Raw genomic sequence first — 23,061 nt, forward strand, 5'->3', positions numbered from 1 at the left:
CTACTTTGCTTCTTTCAGATGCATAAAGGCCACACACAAATTTCAGGTGTATTCTAGCCTTCCCGTACACAAAAATAATCTGAACACCCAATCTGTGTTTCCTGCTTTTGTTGGACAACTCCTTGGATTCCTCAGACTATTTTAGACCTTAGACAGGTTATACCAGTACAATTACGTGAATTATGGGTACAAGGGTTTTGAACTGGTGTAGATGTGTTACTGTAAGCTATAATGTGAAGGCAAAAATTATAGAACCATAGAATCACCTCAGAAAAGGTGATGTGATTTTGTCTCCATGCCTGGAATAAATCACTTCAATGCATATAAGCCCACACTGTTGGAAGGGATGTTTCCACTGTTCTGTATGGGAATAATTAAATCAAGGGTAAAAAAAAAGCCCTTCCTTTTTAATGGAAAGACCAAAGTAATAAAGGACAACTTCCTTGCAAGTACATTTGGTATAATGCAGTTCTAAACAAAACCTCTCAAAATAAACGTGAACAGTACAAAATTACTTCCACTTCTGCTTATCTTTCACTTACAGAGCTCTCAGTTGTCATAAATCCACTTGCTCTGCAGCTGTTTATAAAGCCCTTCATATCAAACCCCTATTATTATTGTTAAATAATTTAATTTTAAAACAAACAACATGGAGGTATTGCTCATAAATTACAAAGACTCGAACACGCAGAGAGACACTTGCACTTTATTTTGCATGGTCTGTCCTCAGCTCAGCTCCCTGGGCCTGTGAAGTACCCAAACTTCAAACACTGACTCCTTTGATGACTCAGCCAGCAGCACGGTTTATTTTGCTAGTCCTTCAGTTGTGCCTGCACAAATGTTTGAGAGATCTTGCAGCAAAACAGATGAATGTATTAATGGAGTTAAAAAACCCAACACTAAACAAATAAAAACTTTCGGAATCCTCTGACTAAATAAAGGTGACATGGATCCCAGCCAAGGTGACAGCACAGACAGAAGAAACACACGATGGTTTGAATGAATAACCATGATGTACAAGGCTTGCTTGGAGAAGAGAAAAATAGTAGGTTTACTGCATTTCTAAGACAACTCCAAGTTAGCTCAAAGAATGCTGAAGGAATAAGAAAATGCCTGGGGGTAGACCCTATTCCATCAAGATCTACATATTCCTTTGTTAACCCAATCTCAGCAATTGCTTTTCTGGGACCTTCACAATTTCTGTTTGTCTGTCTGAAGACACTGGCTAGTTGATATAAAAAGGTGCACCCTCAGTCAAGCTCAAGTACTGTGACAACAAAAGTGAAGGGAAATGAGGATTTCCAACGCGCTGTAATTGCAATTTGCCCTCTATCAACATGCAGAGATATAGATCACCTTTTTCTAAAAGACCCACCAAAATAAAGACCAGCATGTGACGTTTTAGTTCACTACAAACAAGACTCAAGAGAAGAGAGATGATCAACCGTCTTCTTTTTTAATCATGATGATTTTCAGAAATGGCATGTTGTATTCCTTTTTAATAGAAAATGAACTGACAGCATCTGGGGCATTTGTTACCACCTCCGTAAGGTTCCAGAATCTTCACCAGCTTCAGACAGAATTATAGGGTATGCTGCAACTTGCTTGTTTTGAAATGAAGCATAAATACTGTTCCGCATGCTCATATAATAATGCTAAAGCGAACCCAGCCTTAAACAGAATTACATTCACAGAAAGCTGCATCTTACTAATCTTAACCTCATGAACTAGGCAAAATTGTGGACCTCTGAATTCCAGTAACATGAACTCTTTAACTGCCATAAACAAATACCCATACTTGTTTTTAACTGCATGTTCCGGTTCATCTCTGACAGGTTCCCATATTATACTTATATGGGGTCATACCATCTGTATGATAATAATAGAAGTTGTCAGACTCAGAAGGGAGCCTCCAAAATACTTAGATCTAAATGCAGATCTTCTCATCTCACCTGTAATTGCATGGAGACAGGACATACTCTTCCTCTATAATCCTCCACATGCCACAGATAGTTGATCTGTACTACCATCAGAGTACTCAAAACAAAGCGCAAGCAGATCAATATCATCACTGTAAATTTCAGTTCCTTCCAGCTGAAAGAAGTCAGTCATATACTTGAACTACCAAGACATATGAGTCATCTAGACTTAAAAGTGTCTCATTTTAGAGACCATGCCAATGATTAAAGGACAATTAAAATACCTGAAATACGGCAGGGGGTGTGTGACAAGTAATTTATTCTTCCTTTTTGCTTACAAGCAAAGCATAAACATGAATTTCTACCAATAAATATATTGCAAACTGTAATCTTATTTATAGCAAGATAACACAACACTGCACATGCTGCTCTGAAAATAATCCTCATACAAATTCAAAAGTCAGCATGGAGATTTCCTAAGTACGAGTTTTGATTACTATGGGTCCTGGGTCGCTAACTAAAATTCGTGAAGCAGCAGTTGCCCAATGGTTAATTTTCGGTCAGAATTAACAAACATTATTACTGAACTACCCAAAAGCGATTAGTTAGGTAAGGCCTGGGAGCAGAGGCCACTGAGCCCTGCAGGCCATCCACCTATGTTTGTCTCTAAGCCAAGAAGGTGCGGCTTGGCTACAGATAATGGTCCTGCTAAAGTTAACTTTCAGGGCGAAAGGTGAGCATGAGTAAGGGCAAGATATTCAGGAAGACCACTACCTCCTTACGTATCTTCTATGAGACCGGCAGAAAAAGGTAGCAGAAGCAGCGACAAAGGTTAGTGTCACGACTGGCAGATACTACTGACAACACCTCTGCTCTGAAGGATAGCTAAAGTAAAGTCTAGTACTGGCAGTAGCAATTTGGCTATGACGACATTTAAACTGGAAGAAATGACAGGGCTAGGGCTAGGATGGCAGTTCAGCCCAGCAAATACCAGCATAGAATAAAACCTGCTATCAAAGGATTGTGTGGCTTTATTTACACCTGGAATTAGAAGAGGGTGCTGGCCTAGAATAAAGGATAATACTAGAACTGGGTTTAATACTAAAACTTGAGGCTCAGGCCAGCCTTACCAATGAACTGCAGCTTAGAAAGCACTTCCAAGTTAACATGAAAAGTGGTGCTGGCTTGAACCATCTGTCTGCAGAGATCTGTAGGATAAGGGATGAGATAATGTCAAGATGAGCATGCTCCAGAAGAGGCTGATAAACTGTATCATTTTGTTTCAGTACTGAGGCAGGGCCACACGCAGTGATAAAGGTGCCACATGATAGGACTTCACACACCCTTAGCAAGCCCAACACTGCTCAGCATGCCAGGCCTACACTGTCTATATCCTCTGTTGCCTAAGGCTTCCCAAGCTGAGATGTACAGATTTCCTGTACCGTATGTGCATGGTGTGTACTGCAAATGGGGGCAGGGAAGAGAGCCCCAAACAAGGAAAGCATCTGTCTGAAAACATCCAGTCCTTACTGTCTCCATTTCTTCCTTCACTTGCACTAGGGCCATAACCCAAATACATCAAAGACTAAAAAAAGTTAAGCATCTGGCAACCAATGTCTTCTCTCTTCATAGATGCAGTAGATCAAGTCTGTGCAGCAGGTTGGTCCTGCCAAGGAAACCAGAAGCTAAATCAGCCAAATATACCCAGAAGTAGCACATAAGCTTGTCTGTGTCTTCTCCAAGCAGCAGCTTTGCCAATGATGATCTTGGCAGTACTGTTTAGCACTTACCCTTTTCCCAGTTCTTGGGAATAGCTGTCCACCACATTACTCAATGTTTTTGAGGTTAGAGGGGGGGCTCAGGACTGATCTCGTCTACTCCACATTACAGAAAAACATGACACGTATTCCTCTGTGTTTTAATCACGGAATAGGCTCATCCCCATTAGTGATTAATGGTGAAAACTTCAGTCTCAGTTGCAGACAGGCTTGGACCAGAAAATGACTTTCCGGAGAAGGATGAAACATATGATCACATTTCAAGGGCAAAATCACGTCCCTGCTGGAGACTATATAGTTAAAAACCTTAAAAATCAATGTAAGTAGCATACAGCCCATCTCTACCATTTTCCAAGCTCGCAATTTAGAGAATGCAGGGTAGGCAAGAACAACAGTTGCTCAACTGAACAAGCAAACCTGCTTCAGCATTCACTACAAACTGCAGAGGAGAAAGCTTCACAGTCAGTCTTGCCAAGAGGGAATTACAGTAATTGAGCCTCATGGTCATAAGACCACACGTTGCTGTTGTGAAACAGTCACTGGGTAAATAAGGGTGTAGCCTGCAACAAAGTTTACCACTGCTGGAAAAAAAGCTTTAAAAAAAAAAAAAAGCCACATGCAAAATATTGTACCTTTTCAGGGATAAGACTAGGTCAAGAAAAAGGATCTTACAAATCCACAATCATGTCAAAAACATGGCAGAATGATGCTGCTCTTCTAGTACTGACAATGCAGTAATGACACAGAGTAGTGAATAAAGGCAAGTCGCAGAGTTAAGCCTGCAGCAAATACTTTAGGCAAATGCAACATCAGCAAGAAAAGAGAATTCCAAGGGATGGAGGAGTAAAAGTTAGGATGATGTAAAAATGAGCTGAAATGCAGTTCACTAAGGTGAAGTCGCAAAAGCGGAACATTTCCAGAATGACAAAAACTTAATAGCTAAAGATGATAAAAGTCAGAATGTAAGATGCTGATTTTAAAACACATCAATAGGCTGGTACCTCAAGCTAGCAGAGATAATGTATTGACTGAGCAAAACCAGAGAGATGCCATTCAGCCATAACAGCAGAAACCTGAACATGTTTTTATCCTTTTTGTATTTCAGGGATGTACATCAGGTTAACTAAAGGAGTTCAGCAAAGTTTTCCAAGCTTATTTTTTCTTGTTTGTGGAAATCAAGTAAAGAACTTGTAAAATAACCACTTCAGCAAGCCACTACCCGCACCTCTGTGCATACAGAGGTCTTGCTGCCTCTGCACTAAGTGAAACTTCCTGTTATGGTCCAACTTTGATTGTCCCACCAAGTCATGGCATTTTTTGCCAAACTGTGGGAAAAGATGGTCTATGTCTATGTATACATCTGTAGTCTATGTAACATCATGCTGTTTGGAGGGGGCTTAGCAGGGTGCTGCTGGCCGCTTCTAGAGAAGGTGACTGGGCAACAGGGATCAGCAGAGGAAGGAGAGAGCAAAGCACCTGCCTGCAGTGAGGGCACCAACTCAGCAAGGCCAGGAGCGGCAGGGGCTTGAAGGGGAGAGTATTTCAGCCAGCCAGGCCCTCCTCATCACAGGGGGTGAAAGGCCATTTCATTAATTTCTCCCTCTGACCCCTGCTTCTCTGAGGGAGGGACAAAACCCAAAGGCATTAAGCATTTAGCATTATTTCTGATGCAACGAGAATACAAAAGCATCTCAAACAAAAGTTACTCCCATTCCAATCTTCTCAGAGCTTCCCTCTTTACTGTCAACCCATCAGAAGTGAGGGATTTTAGCAGGGTCTTGTTTTTCTGGGCTAATGAGTCCTGATGTGCTAGCTGAGACACTCTTCTAGTCTCACTACACTCTTAATTTCTGTGACACACTAAGCTTCTGGTCCTTAGATATGACTTGCATTTTGGAAGCAGCAATATACAGAGTTCAATCCCCTGGTACAAGTTACTATACAATTTTCTGCCCTGTATTAAACTCCCAGACCATTTATGAGGTAAACCAACTGTACAAATTTTGTCAAAATCCATGCTTATTAATACCTTTGTAATAAGAGCTCATTGGGCTCTAAAACTTGTACTGAAGACTACTCTATAGAAAACAGAGGGCTAACACTTGAAAATTATTGTTCACGGTAGCTTAGATAACATTACAGAACCTGTTGCAATTAAAATTCATTAGCTGTATTTCCAAATCTGACAACTCAGGTCAAGAACTGCAACCATAATGATTGTCAATGAAATACTGTATCCTGACTCACTCCATACAAATAAGCTACTCTTATAAAAGCACTCCTCTGCTTCAGTAGAGGAGGGTGGCAAAGGAACTAACTGATAAGGAATACTTAAACTAATACCACACTAATGAAAAGGTGAATTAATTGAAACAGCCCATGATATATCCAAGTGTACACAAAGTAATTCAACAGATGTTAGACTGAAAGGCTGACTAGCCAGTGCACAGATGAAATCAGAATGTGATATTAATGGCACATCCAATGATAAAGTTGATCATAGATTTTCTCTTGCTTACTGTCAAACATGAAATACTACTACATACCATCTTTGCAAGCAAACCTTACAAAATTACCAGAGAAATCAGGAAATTATACAGCCAGGATCACACTGGACAATAATATTGAAAATTGAGTTAATTTTCTTATTGATAAAAACTATAAAGTATCATATGAACCGCCCATTACTGTACCTTCATGACATCTTTATAGGAATGAATGGCCTCAACTTCCTCTTGGTCATCTTCATTGTCATCCTCCTCTCCTTCATCCAGAGCATCATATCCTTCATCCCTACTCCCATCTGTTTCTGTGGTATTAGTCATGTGGTCAATAAGCTGCTCCAGTGGAGGACTTAATTCCCGTTCTTCATTGTCCTTCAAACCATAGTCCAGGGCTTTATATATAATAATCCCCAGTGATTCAATAACCTGTAAAAGTGAAAAGGAAATATTTATTAATGCCATTAATAAATAGGTCAGTCTCGGAACACCCTTTTCTGGTGTTTATATAACAAACTTAGCAACCGAGATGACAGTAAACATCAAAATTAAAGAGAAAAAAATGATCCTCTAATAGCTACAGTAGTACTTCAGCAATGCAGCACAGAACATGCGAAAGCAGGTCATACCACATACCTACCACTTTCCTATTTTCTAGTTTGAAATAAGAATTCATAATTTAAAACAAAGCGGGGCCTTTTAGAACATTTTCCCTTTTTCCTTATAATATGACAAACCTTAAAGTAACATTACTCTAGACTTTGTAACACTATATTACAAGCATATGACCTTTTTTTTGGAGGGGAAGGGAGACGGGGTGGGGGTAAATTAAAGGAAAGAATAAACTAACATGAGATGCCTGCCTTCTCCCACAGATTAATGACACAGGGAAACTGCCCTTCAGCTTCTGCATCTCTTCCTTGACCTGAGGGTTGTCCAGACACAGCTGTGGAGATCCCAGTATTGAGCACTGGGACACACAAGAACTCCTTTCCTTGTTGCACAGCCAGTGGAAGCACACATATGCCACTGAAATGGTAATGAAATCCAGTACCTCAATTTTTCATTGTACTTGAGGCTTCTTTTTTGTGCTCTGTCGAGAGCAAAGCAAACAGACAACGTCCTAGTGTAAGCTAGCAAAAACTTGTCATGAACATCTCAAAATGCCAAATACACATTATCTTTCCTGGCGTTATTGAATCTTCTAGCATTTTAAAGATGTAAAGAGATGGCATTTCAAACTGAGGAGTTTGGAAATGGGTATTAATGGAGACGGAAGGGAAAATGGGCTTGCAAGAGTAAACCACAAGAAGGTAATATCACTGCTGGGAGATCCTTGTCTGACAACAGAAGTAGGACTGGGGTTATTGCACATCATCTCTGATCTTCCTTGGGTGTTGTGATGGCTAACGTGTCACACAAATGAGCAAACTCCAGTGTAGGAGTAGTTGGCACTAGAGTAACTTCAATCAAGTTGCATTTCTAAACAAACCAAACCTTGTCATCAAATGCCGTTCCCTCGCATCTGGCCTTCAGTGCTGTCCCAGTCAACACACTTTTTAATGCAGATTTTTGAAATTCTGTTTGAGTAAACAGGACAACACAAATGGATTCTTAAAACATTCAGTCTGACTCTAGCAGCTTACTTATTTCTGCACAGCAAAGTACTTTTGGTCCGAGAGGCTGCAGGCTAGCAAAGACTTAAAATGTTATCTGTTAGTTCATCGAGACAGACAACTGAATGAACTAGCTGTAGTCTGACAGCTTTACACTTGCATACTTCACTCCTCTGTTGAGATTACTTTGCAGTGCAAATTCACTTTGCAAGACAGTGCAAAACAAACATAAACCCCAATACATAAAACCCCACCCTTTTATAATTTATTTCCAATCATTTTGATAATTCAATATAAATAATTTTCCTATGCTATTCACTTGAAATGTGTTTACGCATATTTGGAAAATATTCTTAGAATGCAGTTAAGAAAAATGATTAGGCAAATTAATGAAGAAAAAAATGTCTCTAGTTCAAAGAACAGCTTCTAACTTGGGAAATGTTAGTGAGACAGCAAAGTGTACCAGGAAGCATCACTATGTGCTTCCTCAGTTCTCACACCCGTCCCCAGATTTCTGCCATGAACCGCTTTGGAGACAGGACACTGCACTACACAGACCTTAGAAATAGCTGTTACAGACCAAATTTATGTTTGCAACATAGCTGGTTTGCTTCTTGGAGAAGCTATTTTGTAGTAAATGCCTTGTAAAACTTGTTAAGAAAAATCTGAAAATGTGAAAATTTCAGGAAATAGAATATATTCTAGTGGTAGACACACGTTTCCTGTAACTCAGCTTCGAGTACAATATCAACCCACACCCCTTCAGCAACTAAAAGGGAACAAAGAACACCAAGTTCATTTCAATTTGAAGTACATCTAAATGAAAATGAAGTACAAGTGAAAAATCACTTTGATATTTTAAACACCTGGGAGTAAACACAAAGTGAGTAATTTCTAACTTCACTAAAAACAAAATTTGAAAGAGCTTAGCATACATGAGGAGGACTGAAATGTCCAAATTAGATGCAAAGAAAAGCATGTCTTGTGCTATGCAGTGATGGCTGCTGAACACAGCTTCTGGCTTTTGCTACACCAACACTTTAAAAAAATAGAAGCGGGGGAGTATAAAGAAAGTGCACTCTCTCTGCTTCCTTCTGTTTGGGAAGAGGATTAAGGCATTCAAAAGCACTGTGGCTAAAACTGGATGACAGCTGCTGCTTTCTTTGATCTATCAGCAGTGGGGCTTTTGCAGTTCAGTAATATGGTTTGTGCATTTTTATGTATTATGAACAGATATCATAATACATGCAAAGCTGATACAACACGGAAGCCTGCAATGGCACCAATTCAGACCTATATTCCAGTCTCTTAGTTCCTTATTTAGGAGTCAGGACCAAAACCGTATTTATTGTCTGCCAGGACCACAGAGTCCTCTTGCTGAAAGACAAAGCAGCAAACATCTTAAGTGAGAAACTTTGCTTTGACTTGCATTGAAACTGAAAACATGAGCGCTTTCAGCAATACTGGTTTACCAAGGTTCTTGTAAAACCACACAAGTGCCATACGAATATCAAAGAAAAGTCACAGAATTGTCAACACTTCTTCACATGGACAAAACTACTAATGCAAGTTCACACAAAAAAACCTTCTAAGTCTGTATAACTAGAAACATAATATAGAAGCTCAGACAGTCAGTTCATTGCTGCTTAAAGTCACGAGTGCTGCCACTTTACCCGTAATACAAATCAAATACAAACAAAAAAGGAAACGCTTTTCACAGCTAAATGGCTGGATTGATAAATATGTGGGTTTGGGAGTCAGATAACCAAGGACCATTCACTTATTATTTTTTTTTTAAAGCATCAATTATTTACAAAGGAGTCACTGGTTCTAAACTGCACTGTTTGCTGACTACTCCTGGCACCTCACAAGTGACAAGCACTGGCATAGTTTTCAATTATATGTGAAAACAGAGGTACAGTAGGAAAAAAAAGGGTAAGAAAGGACTTAGCAAGGCTTTCTAAACCACAGAGTTGTACATTGACACACCAGCTGCATGACACTGAAATAAAAGCAAGCACTAATGAAAAATGCTGCTGCTCAATTCAGGTGAAAAAACCCCCACAACATAGTAAGTTCTGCACCTTGAATCTCAAAACTCATTTGCTCCTGATGGATTTAAATTTTGGCGAAGGACCTGGTCTTTGCAAATCAATCAGCGGCTAAATAACTTAAAAAAATAAACAAGGAAGCCTGCATTATTATGCTTTACACCTTCTCACCAAGTTCTTTTGAAAGTCATGGCTTCAGCCCAAAAAAATAACACAACACACCAACATTTCCCACAGACTGAACTTGTACTCTGCTGTGCTTAAACCATTAGAGAAAGGGGAATTTTGTCTCACCGTATTTTTTCAGTTCCTACACCAGTCTGGACTCGTATTATACTGTTCTCTTATAACAGGTTGCGATAAAATTTCTGGAACACTTTGACTTCAAACACGATGTAAAAACAATATCCTCACCCTCCTTTTACGCACGCAGCAAAAACAAACCCCAAACCATTCAGATTATTTTCGTACACAAACACTGCATGGAACTTTCTATTCTGTATACCTTCCTCTAACACATTAAGGCACGCTTCTTGGAAAGGAGTTCATTTAGCATTTTAGGTCTTTTCTGTGACACAAATTATGTTCTTCCAATGAACATTGCCCATTCAACCTTCTCAAAACTGCTTCAAATATACAGGCTTTGCATAGGAACCAAACGTGTCTGAGACTTGCAAAAAGTCTTGAGTGAAATTACTGTAAGAACTTCACTTATCTTTTTTTATTTTATTATTATTTCAGAGAAGAATCCTTTTTTTCCCTCAGCACATACATCTTGTGGACTCTTGCTGAAGCGCAGATGAGAACAGGCAGAATCTGCATGCCATTCCCCCCACTCACCGCACACACAATAGCACACTGTCTGAGCTTTCATCCCCTTCCTAGGCTTTTAAACAAAGCAAAAAAGCCTAAGGACAGGCTTGTACTTACAGCAGCAAAAGGCTTTTTTTCAGCTCAAATGCCTGTCCCTCCCTTCCTCCAAAAGCCACTCAGGTTTCGTATCCCTAAATTGGGATTAAAGAGGCTGTAAAGCTCCAGCTCCTAAGGTGAGTCAGTTAACTTTGAACTTCCCAGGGACCTCAGATACGGCACAGTCAAAACAATATTTGCATTACTACTGCACTGTTTTATGAATTCTTATAATATTTTTATTAAAAATGTGTACTACAATTATTAAGTGCTCCCTTTTCTTACCAGGAGATCTCCAACATACCTTATAAAGGAGAATCACTCTGCCTTATGGTAAGAGGGCCAAGGAATTGGCGTTAGCCATGGCACTGCTTAGGGCAGAGCTCCTCTCTGCCACCAACTCTGCCACCAGCTCTGCCACCACCCCTGGTATTAGGCAGCACTTAGTCAACCTGCAAAGACTAACCTGTCCTCCTGCTGACTTTAAATAAGCTTGCCAGGAGCTCCATGCTGTGTTTCTGGAGTCATAACAGCAGAACCATAGCCACAGACACCCTTGAAGTCAAGAGTTACTTATCTTAAATTTTCAATGACACATTAGGTGAAGACATACAGACACACACGTTTTTGTGATAAAATTTTGTAATACAGTCCAAAAGACAGGCATGTTAAAATTTTATGTAAACCCAATGCTCCTCTCCAGCTAGATGACCAAGGAAAGAAGCTATTGCTCTGGTTATCATTTCCATTTGTAACAAAGTAATACATTGTTTCCTCAGTATCCAGTTCCAGACCTGAAAAGGACCACGCTTTTAGGAAGGGTGAACAACTAACAGGGTTAGGATTAACCAAAGTAAACTTTCTGGTTATTTACCTCATCGTTAGCTTCCCTACATAACTCTCAAGAGAACTTCATGGAAGAGTATGTCTGAGTAGGTTCTCCTAAGAGATGCATTGTTGTCACTGCACAAGTTGGGTATACTGATGTAGTTTTTACCACAGCATTTCCCAGTGGAAACAGGCTAGTATTACCCAGGTTTCAACAGCTGGGGACACTGCTAAATTTACATATGACCTTCACCAAATTAGAGCAACTTGCAACAGACTGTCAAATGAGTACAGTGAAAAAACTTCCAAGTGCTTCCAGGTAAGCAGCAAGGATTTGGAGTGTTTCCAATTAATCAGATACAGCACTCATTTCCAAAGAACATAGACATAAGATACAGGAGTATTTAACTTCTGAATGATGTTGGTTTGCTACTGAAATAAAGAGATACTGCTTTCTGCAACATAACGAGCCTTGCTAGTTAGGACAAAGCAGTCATAAAAGCAAAGCAAAAAATAAATCAGAGTATGCTGGATCTAACAAGAAAATAAATATGAAAGGAAATTAAATACACCCTTTTAACAGATTCAGACTGGTTTAGATACATTTAGAGTTAGGAAAATTTCTCTACCGTATTCACAGGAGATCTTTTTCAAAATGATTTTATATCCATAAGTCTTTGAAAGCACTAAGTGGGTAGAGAGACCTAGTTACTGAATTCTTCTTGCTATTCATGTATACATTAAAGAGATTCAGTGTAAGAACTCCTGATCAAAGACACAGAACAAGTCTAAAACATACAAAGAGGACGCTAGCTTTTTGGGGTTTTGTTTTGTTCCCCCTAAAATGAATATGTAAAAAATTTAAGCACTTAAGCATTGCTGGACTCAGTTGCCTCTAATAAAGTAGCAGTAATTTCACTGTAAGTTTGTTAAGGCTCAAGTGTAATATAACTCTCCAATTTATTCAAAGGTTCTGGTAATTATAAGCATGTTTTTGGTTGTTCAAGTTTCACTATAGATATTATCTAAGGAGAACTACCATTTATTAGCATAAATGAAAGCAGAATTTATTCCACTGTTTCAGTCTCAACTTACATTTTATCTGCTGCATTAAAGCACTGAAATCCCTCATTTTTCTTCTAGTTTTTGTTCATAGATTATAATCCTCAAGATTAAGACAAATCATTACTCCGTTATTAAGGAATTTATCCAACCTGAAGGAGTTTCACCAAAGTGACAGTTTGTCCCCAGAGGAAAACAAAATTAAATTCCCTGATTTAACTGGAGAGACTCCAGTACTAGCTGAAGCTCCAGTAAAAGACTTAGGTGCTATAATTAACACAGATGGTGAAAGTCATTTGAAAGTTCTTAAATACACCTCTACTCATAGTTTTAAATACAGGTCATGTTATCCTGATCCCATTCAAGTAAATGGCAGAGATGAAAATGACGTTAAGAATTCTAAGGTTGGAATACATTTGCTGAAAGAACTAGGCAGAGTGGGTATGCTGTTACATTTCCTTACTGTAGGCTTAAAACTGTCTGAAAATTTTCTTACAATATCCTACTTAAGATTTTAGGCACAGTATCTTGTCTTGTTTTTTTAAGAAACGTTTTATTATTACAGTCTGTAATGACAGTTTGCACTGTCATTCAAAAACTTCATTCAAAATCTTAGCAGCTTTGAAATTAAGCACATCAAAATTAACTTCATGAAATGACAATGGCTGGAAATGCTATTCTGAAATATAAGGAGAATATATTTTGTATCTTAAGACACAAAATCAGACCATGTCAAAAAACTTCTAGTTTCCTTCTCATGTGCACCAAAGCCATAAATCTGCTATTGCTCTTCAGAGTAATGTTTCTTACACATAAGAGGTTAGGGACTTTTTGAAGAAATGTTGCAATGCAGTATTAATCTGATAAATCAAGAGGGAGTATTATTACATCAGAATCATTTAATACTACACCTAGCCATCCAAATCAATTTTCAGCACACGTAACCCTTCAGTATTGCCGAAGTAAATAAAGTCAGGTCCACACAAAGCTTTTGTTGTCCTTTTTTTAATGATGAAATATAGTTAAACATCCATATATAGTCTTACATCGAAATAGAAAGCAATCAGGTGAACTCCCTGAGTAAGCCAACAGAAGCAGCAGACTTCAGTTGACTACCAAAAGCATAACCAGGCCACAGAAATTTCAATGGGGTCAAACTACAAGAGACAGGAATTTCCATTTGCCATGTCAGCCTTTTGAATAAAGCTTTATCTAGATTACACGAGAGTATCAGATTAACTACAGAAAAGATTTTGTAGTGAAAGAGAAGTGGTCAGCTCATGGAAAACTGGTATAAAAGAGAGTTCAGTAGCTCTGATCCTGAGAATTTATATGTAACTGATTTAAATTTAGCTCATATTGCATACCTGCCTATGGTCTGTCAGATAACTACAGAAGAAAGACAATAAACTGCTTACAGTAGCTTTGATTCAGTTCAATTTATGGTAATCATGAAGCAATGCAAAATCGATGCCACTTTTATTCAAAATATCTACACTGTTCAACTAATCCCCTCAACAGGCAGTCTGCATTAACTTCTCAGCCTTCCCACACAGATCTCATTTACACCACTACGGTTGCCTGCTACAGGTTTGGCCCCCATTTAATTAATCCAAAAATCAAAATGAGTAAACACCTGCTGCAATGTAAACCATTTCTTCTCCCGTGAGTCAAGAACTTTCTCACACCTATTTTCCCCCAAATTAACAACTACAAAATACCTGTACAATGAAAGCTGTTCTTATAAACACAAATTCTTTTAAATACAAATTAGTTAGTTTTACGTTTGCATGAATGCCTTATAAGCTTGCCAGCAGTGGCTCTCAACTTTACAAGTTTCACCATATTTGTCAGAGGTATGTGTGCATTTCAAGTGTTTCACAGACGATGAGCTTTGCAGAGAGAGACAAAGCACCTGAACAGAGCTTGAAACATGACAACTCTTCCAGTTTAACTGTAGCTTTCCTCAAATCCATCTTCTTCCATTCCTGAACAAACATGTCCTTCTGACTCCCAACAGACTTCTCTTGTCAGTCAAACTGTCGTAATTCCAAAATTCATGCCTAAACTCAATGATGCTAAGAAATGTATGTTAAGAAAGCCCAAATGTAACCACACAACAGGTCCTTTTCAAAATGATGTGCCACAAAAGAAGGCTCACATATGCTGCTGCTTTCTGGTGACTGCAGCATTTATTAACCACACACAAAGCAACACAAATTTAATGCTGCTTTTCCTAAAGGTACTGAATATTGATGGGAAGTCAAATAACCACCAATGAGAAGGTTGTCCTTTTCATCCCTACTGAAGGAGAAACTTCAAAGATGTCTATGGAATGTTGGCATTTATTATACAGCCGCCTATGTACATGAAGCATGCACGGCTACCTCCACTATCTTGTGGAAGTGCACTCATACAGGCAGATATGCACGTTGACTTTTTTCTTAAAGAAACTAATGGGAATTCACACATACAGCCTGTGAACAAAAAGCTAAAAAAAAAAAAAAAGTAGCTTACTGAGAGGTTTTTTATTAGTTGGATGTGCAAGGAAACTTGCCATTAAGGACATAACTTCATCACGAAATACGTGAATTTTCATATGGACTACCATGATAGTCCAAGGAGTTACTAATGTGACAGCTAGCTACTCATTTAGGTCACATATGATCTCTAACTCTGTCATACAAACACAGAATCACAGAACGGTTTGGGTTGGAAGAGACCTTAAAGATCATCTAGTTCCAACCCCCCTGCCATGGGCAGGAACACCTTTCACTAGACCAGGTTGTTCAAAACCTCACCCACCCTGGCCTTGAACATTGCCATGGATGGGGCAGCCACAGCTTCTCTAGGCAACCTGTTCCAGTGTCTCACCACCCTCACAGTGAAGAACTTCCTCCTAACATCTGATCTAAATCTACTCTCTTCAGTTTAAATCTGCTACCCCTTGCCCTATCCCTACATGCCCTTGTAAAAAGTCTCTCTCCAGATTTCTTGTAGGTCCCCTTTAGGCACTGGAAGGCTGCTGAAAGGTCTTCCTGGAGCCTTCTCTTCTCCAGCCTGAACGAGCCCAACTCTCTCAGCTTGTCTTCACAGGAGAGGTGCTCCAGCCCTTGCATCATCTTTGTGTCCCTCCTCCGGACTTGCTCCAACAGGTTCACATCCTTCCTATGTTGGGGGCCCCAGAAGCTGGACACAGTACTCCAGGTGGGATCTCACAAGAGCGAGACTCTCAAATGTAATGCTGCAGGCTGATAAAGCCTCTGCAATGCGCTCTTCCCCATAAGCAGCAACATTGGATACGGGCATTTGGGTCACTGGCATTCAAACAAATACTCCTCCAAGACTGAATGCCTAAGAGATTATAAAGTATTTTAGTACCAAGCAAAGGGAGTTACTGCACGATTACCTTGAAGCTCTCACAATAGCCTTGTTGGAAACACTATCATTTCCTAGAATAATTCAAGAAAGCACCAGTAAGCACTGTTGACAAGTTCATCTACTCATAAGAAGATACAAATTTGACATTATTTTTTAGGTCTGAAATTCAGATACAATCATAGCATGGAAGGTTGACTTACTCTAAACCAAAGAGCAACAAAATTGTGGCCAAGCCTCAGCAAAAAGCTTACAACCTGCTCTTTGGGCTGCAAACCACAGGAGAATCCATTTCTGAAACAGCACTCACAGTTTTCTATTCCCTTCTGAACCGTGAAATCCCCCCTAAAGCAATCCACATTAAACGTACCTTTATCACAGTTAAAAGTTATTGATACATAAAACATGCAGTTTGTAACCTCAGGCATGAAGTACTCTAGCACAAGATATTCTAGCACCTGCCATCTCCCAAAGTCATTAAAGTGCTGAACTGTGACAGTTGATTACCCTTAATGGGAAAGCCATATTCCTGGATTATGAATTGCTGAGCATTCTTTCATTGCTCTCTAACGGCAATATCCATGTATTCTAGTACAGCGATAATAACAAAGATCTACTTGCAGTCACAGTTCAGAAGTGTTATGCTATATGCAAAAATAAAATCATACGCATTTCATGCTTAGATCAAAACCAAACCAAACCAAAGCATTCCTAACTCTGGCTTTCTGCAGAAACCTGTATCACACAGCCAGATTTTCTATAATGCTCAGCACTTGGCTTTCTCGTAGACTAGAGATATTATCAAGATAATTCATTTTGCTGCTTAGATAGCAGTCAAGTTACTAAATATCCAAACATTGGTGCAGAGGGATTAATTCCAAGACTTACAATCTCCACAGGGAACAAAAAAAAAGGGTTTTTTTTTTATTTTTAGAAAAAGGTATATGCATACAAATTAAGTAGAGCTAATGCCTCAAAATCTATAGTGAAATTTTTTGTCCAGTGCATTTTGCACTGCCTGGGAAGTTTCAGAGTCTCAGAAAATTAGGCCTAGAAGAGCCAATCCTGAGTTTCTCCTGTGCTGAGAACTTGCTAATGGTTGTGCTAAAGTGAATTCCTGTAAAAGCCACTCTCCTGCGCTCAGTCCAAGGAAAAGCAAGGTGTGTAAAGATGCAGATCGGAGGTAACATGGTACTAAGGGGAAGGGGGAACACCAGGGCAGAGTGACCTATGACATCCACAGGACCACTACAGGACAACTCACACAGTCCCAAACCACGACACCAATTCATCCCTGGATCAAGGATTCACAACAAGCTCTTGAAAGCTTCCTTGCTGGTTTGCAAAGAACAGAGCGGAGCTGAGGCTCACAGTGAGTATAAACCGCCTTAGACTTCTCATGCGTTGGAAATTAAAATAATGCTACAATATTACCCTGTCTTTCCAGCTATATTATCTTCTTTAAAGGACAAAATGGGATCGCTACCTGGAAAAAGAAAGTCAAGGCATTTTGTTCATACGGTGGCAAGCTTCCTTACTTTGAAAACATCAGACTTTTTTTTTCTTTTTAAATATCAACTACCATTCAGAGTTTATAATTTAACACAAAGTTTAACACAAAACAACTGAAGAACTCAAATCCTAAATTTATTCTCATCTTTACACTCCCCAAAATCCCTAGCAAAATCAGCTGAACTGCCTTTCCTAACCATATTGTAAAACATAGGTATTGCCTCTCCCATCCAGTACCTGTGCCAATTTCAAATGTAGGGAATGTATGGGGCTGAAGGTCCTGTAGGGCTTTCCTAATTGCTCATTTCTTGTGAAACCTCACACTGGTCATTTCCCCTCTCCTCTAACAGTTTTAGCACCTGTTATATATTTTACCACTGACCCATTTTCAAAGCTTTGGATGAGAAATGCTGTGCAAGTCTAAATTATATTTCTGCATGTCGCACACACAGGCTTAAACTCAGCTGGAAGTGCGTCTAATCATCCAGTTTTCCCTGTGACTTTTGTTCCCTATAAACAAGGGGAAAGAAAAATGAAGAAAAGTACATGCTTGAGGCTAATGGTTAGGCTTATCAGCTGGGTGCAATGCAACACACAAAACTGCTTTTCTTTCAGAATATAGAGCAAGACGTAATAGTGATTTATTTAAATGTAAGTAGCACAGGTAGACAGAGAAAACAGCTACTAAGATTAGATTCTTGCATTATTCTAAACTTCACCAGAAATAAATTCTGACAGCATCATCCTTTTGTCTTGTTATACCAATGTAATTATGCATACCAGTCTATTCTCTAGAGAATGAACGTCTTGATGTTTAAGAAATGGGAAAAATGGCAAGGTTTTAATTATTTTGGACACTGTGGCTTTAAATTTTGATCCTTATTTTAAGAATCCATAATTATTTTTAATATCCTTTAATACGTTAACATTTTATAAATTCTATCATACCCACACAGCCTTTTGGGAATACCTTTTGTAATACACACAGCATGACAGTTCATGTTACAGCTCAAAAAGAAATAATTGCCTGGCAATTTCTAGACCAAACAAAATGGAAAAATGTAAAAAAAAAAAAAAAAAAAGGTTTCTTCAGATAGTTCTTGAACAAGTGAAATCATTTTCCTGGAGGGAATAAATAAAAATACTAATAAAAGAAAAAGAGCAATATAACAGTCAGAAGGCCCATTACAGAAGGAACCCTCAATTCCTCTGGTCTTCCACAGGAACCCCAGCTTTGCAATAGAAAAAACATTCCTGCCTAGGCAAGAAACAAGTCACTCAAAAGTAACCTCCTTAAATCAGAAACATCCATTTGATTCCACCAGAGAATCTATTCTTCTTGTTCTCTTATTTTACAACCCCCCCTCCCCAAAGTTTAAAAAATGTAAAAAGAAAAGTATCATAGTATTACAAACATAAGTGTAGATTTCTTTAACTAAATGAGCACAGTCATCAATACCCCTGAAGGAGTTAAAGATCTTCAATCAAATCAGTTTGAAAGAGCATCTACTCAACCACCTCCAGGGAATCAAAGGTTCAGTATTTCAAATGCCAGTGAACGATGTGTATCTGTGAATTCTGGAGCTCAGAGCTATGGCAGAATTTGTTTTTATTTTCTTCTCATTAACCCTTTTGCACGGATTACTTTTCTTCTTTGTCCAGTCATCCTACAAGTCATTAAGGTGTGTGTTCTCACACAAACTACCAAACAGGCGGTGACATGTAAATGTTAGCTTATGTGAAGGCACAACCTCACAAAGGAGGGGAGTCTTTTATAAGGCTTAGGACCACAAGAAAGTGTCAGACAAACTGCAGTGACACCATTTCAGAGAGCGCTGGTTTTAAGGAATAACTATCACTTGCCAAACCAGGGCAGGAAGCGGGTGTCATCCTCACCTCTTCATCTACCCTCAGCTAACATCACAGTGTTGCAATGTGGTCTGCCAGATCAGAAAATCTGCTGTGATGAAGAGTCATGCTTTCATGACCAGGAAAAGAAAAACCAAAAAAACCCAAACAGCAAACCCAAAACTCCACTGTCTGTGTTACCATACTCACTCCCTACGCATGTCCATATGCACACTCTATGCTACCACCATACAGCAGCTTTGCCTTTAGGCCAAAGAATGCACACCACTGCAGAAACCTCTAAGCTATACTTACAGATAGAAGAAATGTCTATTTTAACTGGAAGAGATAAAATTAGCCTTAACAAGGAGCGACAGCATGACTGTTTGCCATATCTATTTAATGTTTTGGATAAAATGCTTGCTGTAAACATAATCCTTTCTCTGACTATTTTTCTATGTTTTTATACTACATTGTCTTCCCTTATCTCCAGTTTTACCCATGAACATTGCTTTTTACCAAATACTTGTTGCGACAGTCAGAGCAGGAGAGGGAAATGTTAGGAGTTTTTGCTTTGTATAGCTAAGATTATGAAAGAGAGAAAGGTAATTTAAAAATTATTATATAGAGATAAATTAAGTCAACCAAAAGCAAGACACAATAAAATTTAAAATTCTAACTCAAATCATAACATTATTTTAAATGAACATTTATTAGTACGAGAAATCTAATAACATTAAAGAGATTTTGAAGCGCAGCCAAATGCTCCAAATAGTGTTTTCTTTTAGATTTTTAATATCTCTTTTTTAACCAAATTAAACTCCTTAAAATAATTTTTATAAGGATTTTTCTATTACACTTAAAGGTGTTTTTACAGAGTTATATATGACATTCCAACAAAGGCCAAGTGCAAAGGAACAAGCAGTCTGGAATCCCTGCTCATCGCCCCAATCTAATTAAGCTAATACAAATTATTCTACCAGAAGAAATTTAGCTTTTCTCTGTCCCAGAAAGCTCTCTATTTTTAGATGGCCAAACTGAGGGAACAAATAATGTTTATAATCATTTTAAACACACCTCCCAGCTAAAACGTTTATTCCATGAATTGACCAACCAATGGGACTACGTGTCTTACCCAGAAATGTAGAAAAAGAAAGCTGTTTGGGGTTTTTTTGGGTTTTTTATGCATAAGGTACACCTCAAACTGTGGATTACAGCTTACTAGAAAGCACGGCCTCAGGGAGAAACTTCCTCCAGTGAGCAGACACTTCAGTAGTTGCTCGTATGGGAACACTACTCAAAATCTGTGTTAGGCAGGATGGCCAGCAGCCACCACAGATACAGGCAGTAACAATTCCCAGGAAATTTTTAACTGAAGGCAAGACTTAATCTTCTTAGAGTATATATATTTGGCCAAATCTCTCTGGCCATTTGACTACAGCTGATTTTTCCGGACTGATTTATAGTTCCTTCCTCCAAATGTACCTCATCTTACTATGAAACTTCCAGTTAATTCTCTTTTGGAGTATCTTGCTTTTTACCAAAGTTTAAGGAATTCTGATCAAATGTCAACATGAAGCTGTTGGCAACAGACCAATACTGTTTACTAAGGAACAGTAGCCATTAAACCTGTGAGAGGAAACTTGAGATGACTACCAGACCTACCAGGCCTGCTACGAACATTTAACAATTCTGCAGCATTCATTTCCAAGGACCCACATTTATATCTCTCGTTCAGTCACATTTTTGGGCTACAGCATTAAAAAGCACTAGACCTGTAAAAAAACCCCAAACATTTCCTTTCTCTTCTATAAATAATGAAGAAGTAACTGCTTATGAATTAGAAATGCACAGAAAATACATTCACAGTCCTGTTCTTGCATTCGTTACCCATCCTGTGATGAATGTGCTACAAAGTGGAATGATGTTTCAGACTTACTGTGGGTTGCTAAACTGAGGTGATACGTGCTTAAATAAAAAACCCACAAATCACTACAGGGTACTAGAGCACTTCAGTTTTCAAGTAAAATGGGCTTTTGTTAACCTTACTACAACAGAATTTTGACTGACCTCATTCCTCTTTGGGGAACCCACCTCAGCATTTACAATAACAGATCAGAATGGTCTTTTGAAGTGAACCTCCCCATTGTCCCTCTCTGAGCTTTTAGGTTACATCACGGAGGGCTGTGCAAAATGGCATGCCTTTTGGATGAAGCTAAATTGGAAGATGAACTCCAGAAGCTCCCCATACGTACTCATTTTGCTTATGGGTTTAAACTGAAACAGGGGAAGTTCAGGTTAGATATAGGGAAGAAGTTCTTTACAGTGAGGGTGGTGAGACACTGGAATGGGTTGCCCAGAGAAACTGTGGGTGCCCCATCCCTGGCAGTGTTCAAGGCCAGGTTGGACAGAGCCTTGGGCGACATGGTCTAGTGGGAGGTGTCCCTGCCCATGGCAGGGGGGTTGGAACTAGATGATCTTAAGGTCCTTTCCAACCCTAACTACTCTATGATTCTACGGCACACTCAGCCTAAGGCTCTCAGAAGAGAGCTAATCTGAAATAAAGCAAGTGGGACACATACTCCATGGACTCTAGGTCCTCAACAGCAACTTTCTTGCTCTACAGACTTGCAACATGTTATTTGTTAATGCAATGAACTGAGTTGAGACTGAAATGTTATAAATAACTTTAATGCAAGACTAAAGAACTACTTAAAAGTTGTAAAATAACCACAAAATAACCCAGCCAGTACAGAAAGAATAACAGCAGCCAGTATCTTGGACAAAATTTTGTAATACAAAAACTGTGGGTTTAGCTGAGCAGCTTGGATGCAGTCTGTGTAGACTTAGTTTCTGTCTAAATGGAAATTTATGGCAGGTGTCTGCACCTCTGGGATACCTGGGCCAGAACTTGCAGCCTATGCAAAAACCCAGCAGTTCCTTTTCCCCTGCTGACTGTGTAAGTCTTCCAATACATAAAGGTTGCCTACAAGAAAGCTGGAGAGGGGCTTTTTACAAGGGCCTGTAGGAATAGGACAAAGGGGAATGGCTTTAAACTGAAAGAGGTAGATTTAGATTAGACATTAGGAAAACATTCTTCACTTTGAGGGTGGCGAGACACTGGCACAGGTTGTCCAGAGAAGTTGTGGCTGCCCCATCCCTGGCAGTGCTCAAGGCCAGGTTGGATGGGGCTTGGAGCAACCTGGTCTAGTGGAAGGTGTTCCTGCCCATGGCAGGGGGTGGGAACTGGATGAGCTTTAAGGTCCCTTCCAACCCAAACCAGTCTGTGATTCCATTATGACTAGATATGTTGATGGTATGGGAGACAATCTAATATCATCTATATTATCACTATCTATAAAGCTAGTATATTAATGTTAAAGCATTGTACTTTGAGTTAGCACACACAATCAGCAAGGCAATGGGAAAGAAAGAAACAGTATTTGATATCCTTCACCTGAATCACACAGTGCATTGGAAAGAGAACACAGATTTGGTAAGGTAAAACATTTGAGAAATCCCTTAAAAATAATCCCTTGCAGTAGAAGTGAAAATATTAAAGGAACAGGAAAATTATCTTTAAAGTGAAAACCACAGCCCTATTTTGCAAACTTTTATCCTCCCATAGGTATAGTACAAGATGATGCCTTTTACCAGTT

At 39.1% G+C, this 23,061-nt stretch overlaps 1 protein-coding gene across 1 annotated transcript in view; it reads right to left on the bottom strand.

Moving 5' to 3' along the window:
* SPIRE1 (spire type actin nucleation factor 1) overlaps window positions 1-23,061 on the bottom strand; it is a 130,777-nt gene that overhangs the window by 65,861 nt on the left and 41,855 nt on the right. The window contains 1 exon segment of the mRNA XM_030482696.1: window positions 6,391-6,627. Coding sequence (XP_030338556.1) covers window positions 6,391-6,627 — 237 coding nt within the window.

The sequence above is a fragment of the Strigops habroptila genome, chromosome 1 (genome assembly GCF_004027225.2).
Source record: "Strigops habroptila isolate Jane chromosome 1, bStrHab1.2.pri, whole genome shotgun sequence".
Classification (NCBI taxonomy): domain Eukaryota; kingdom Metazoa; phylum Chordata; class Aves; order Psittaciformes; family Psittacidae; genus Strigops; species Strigops habroptila.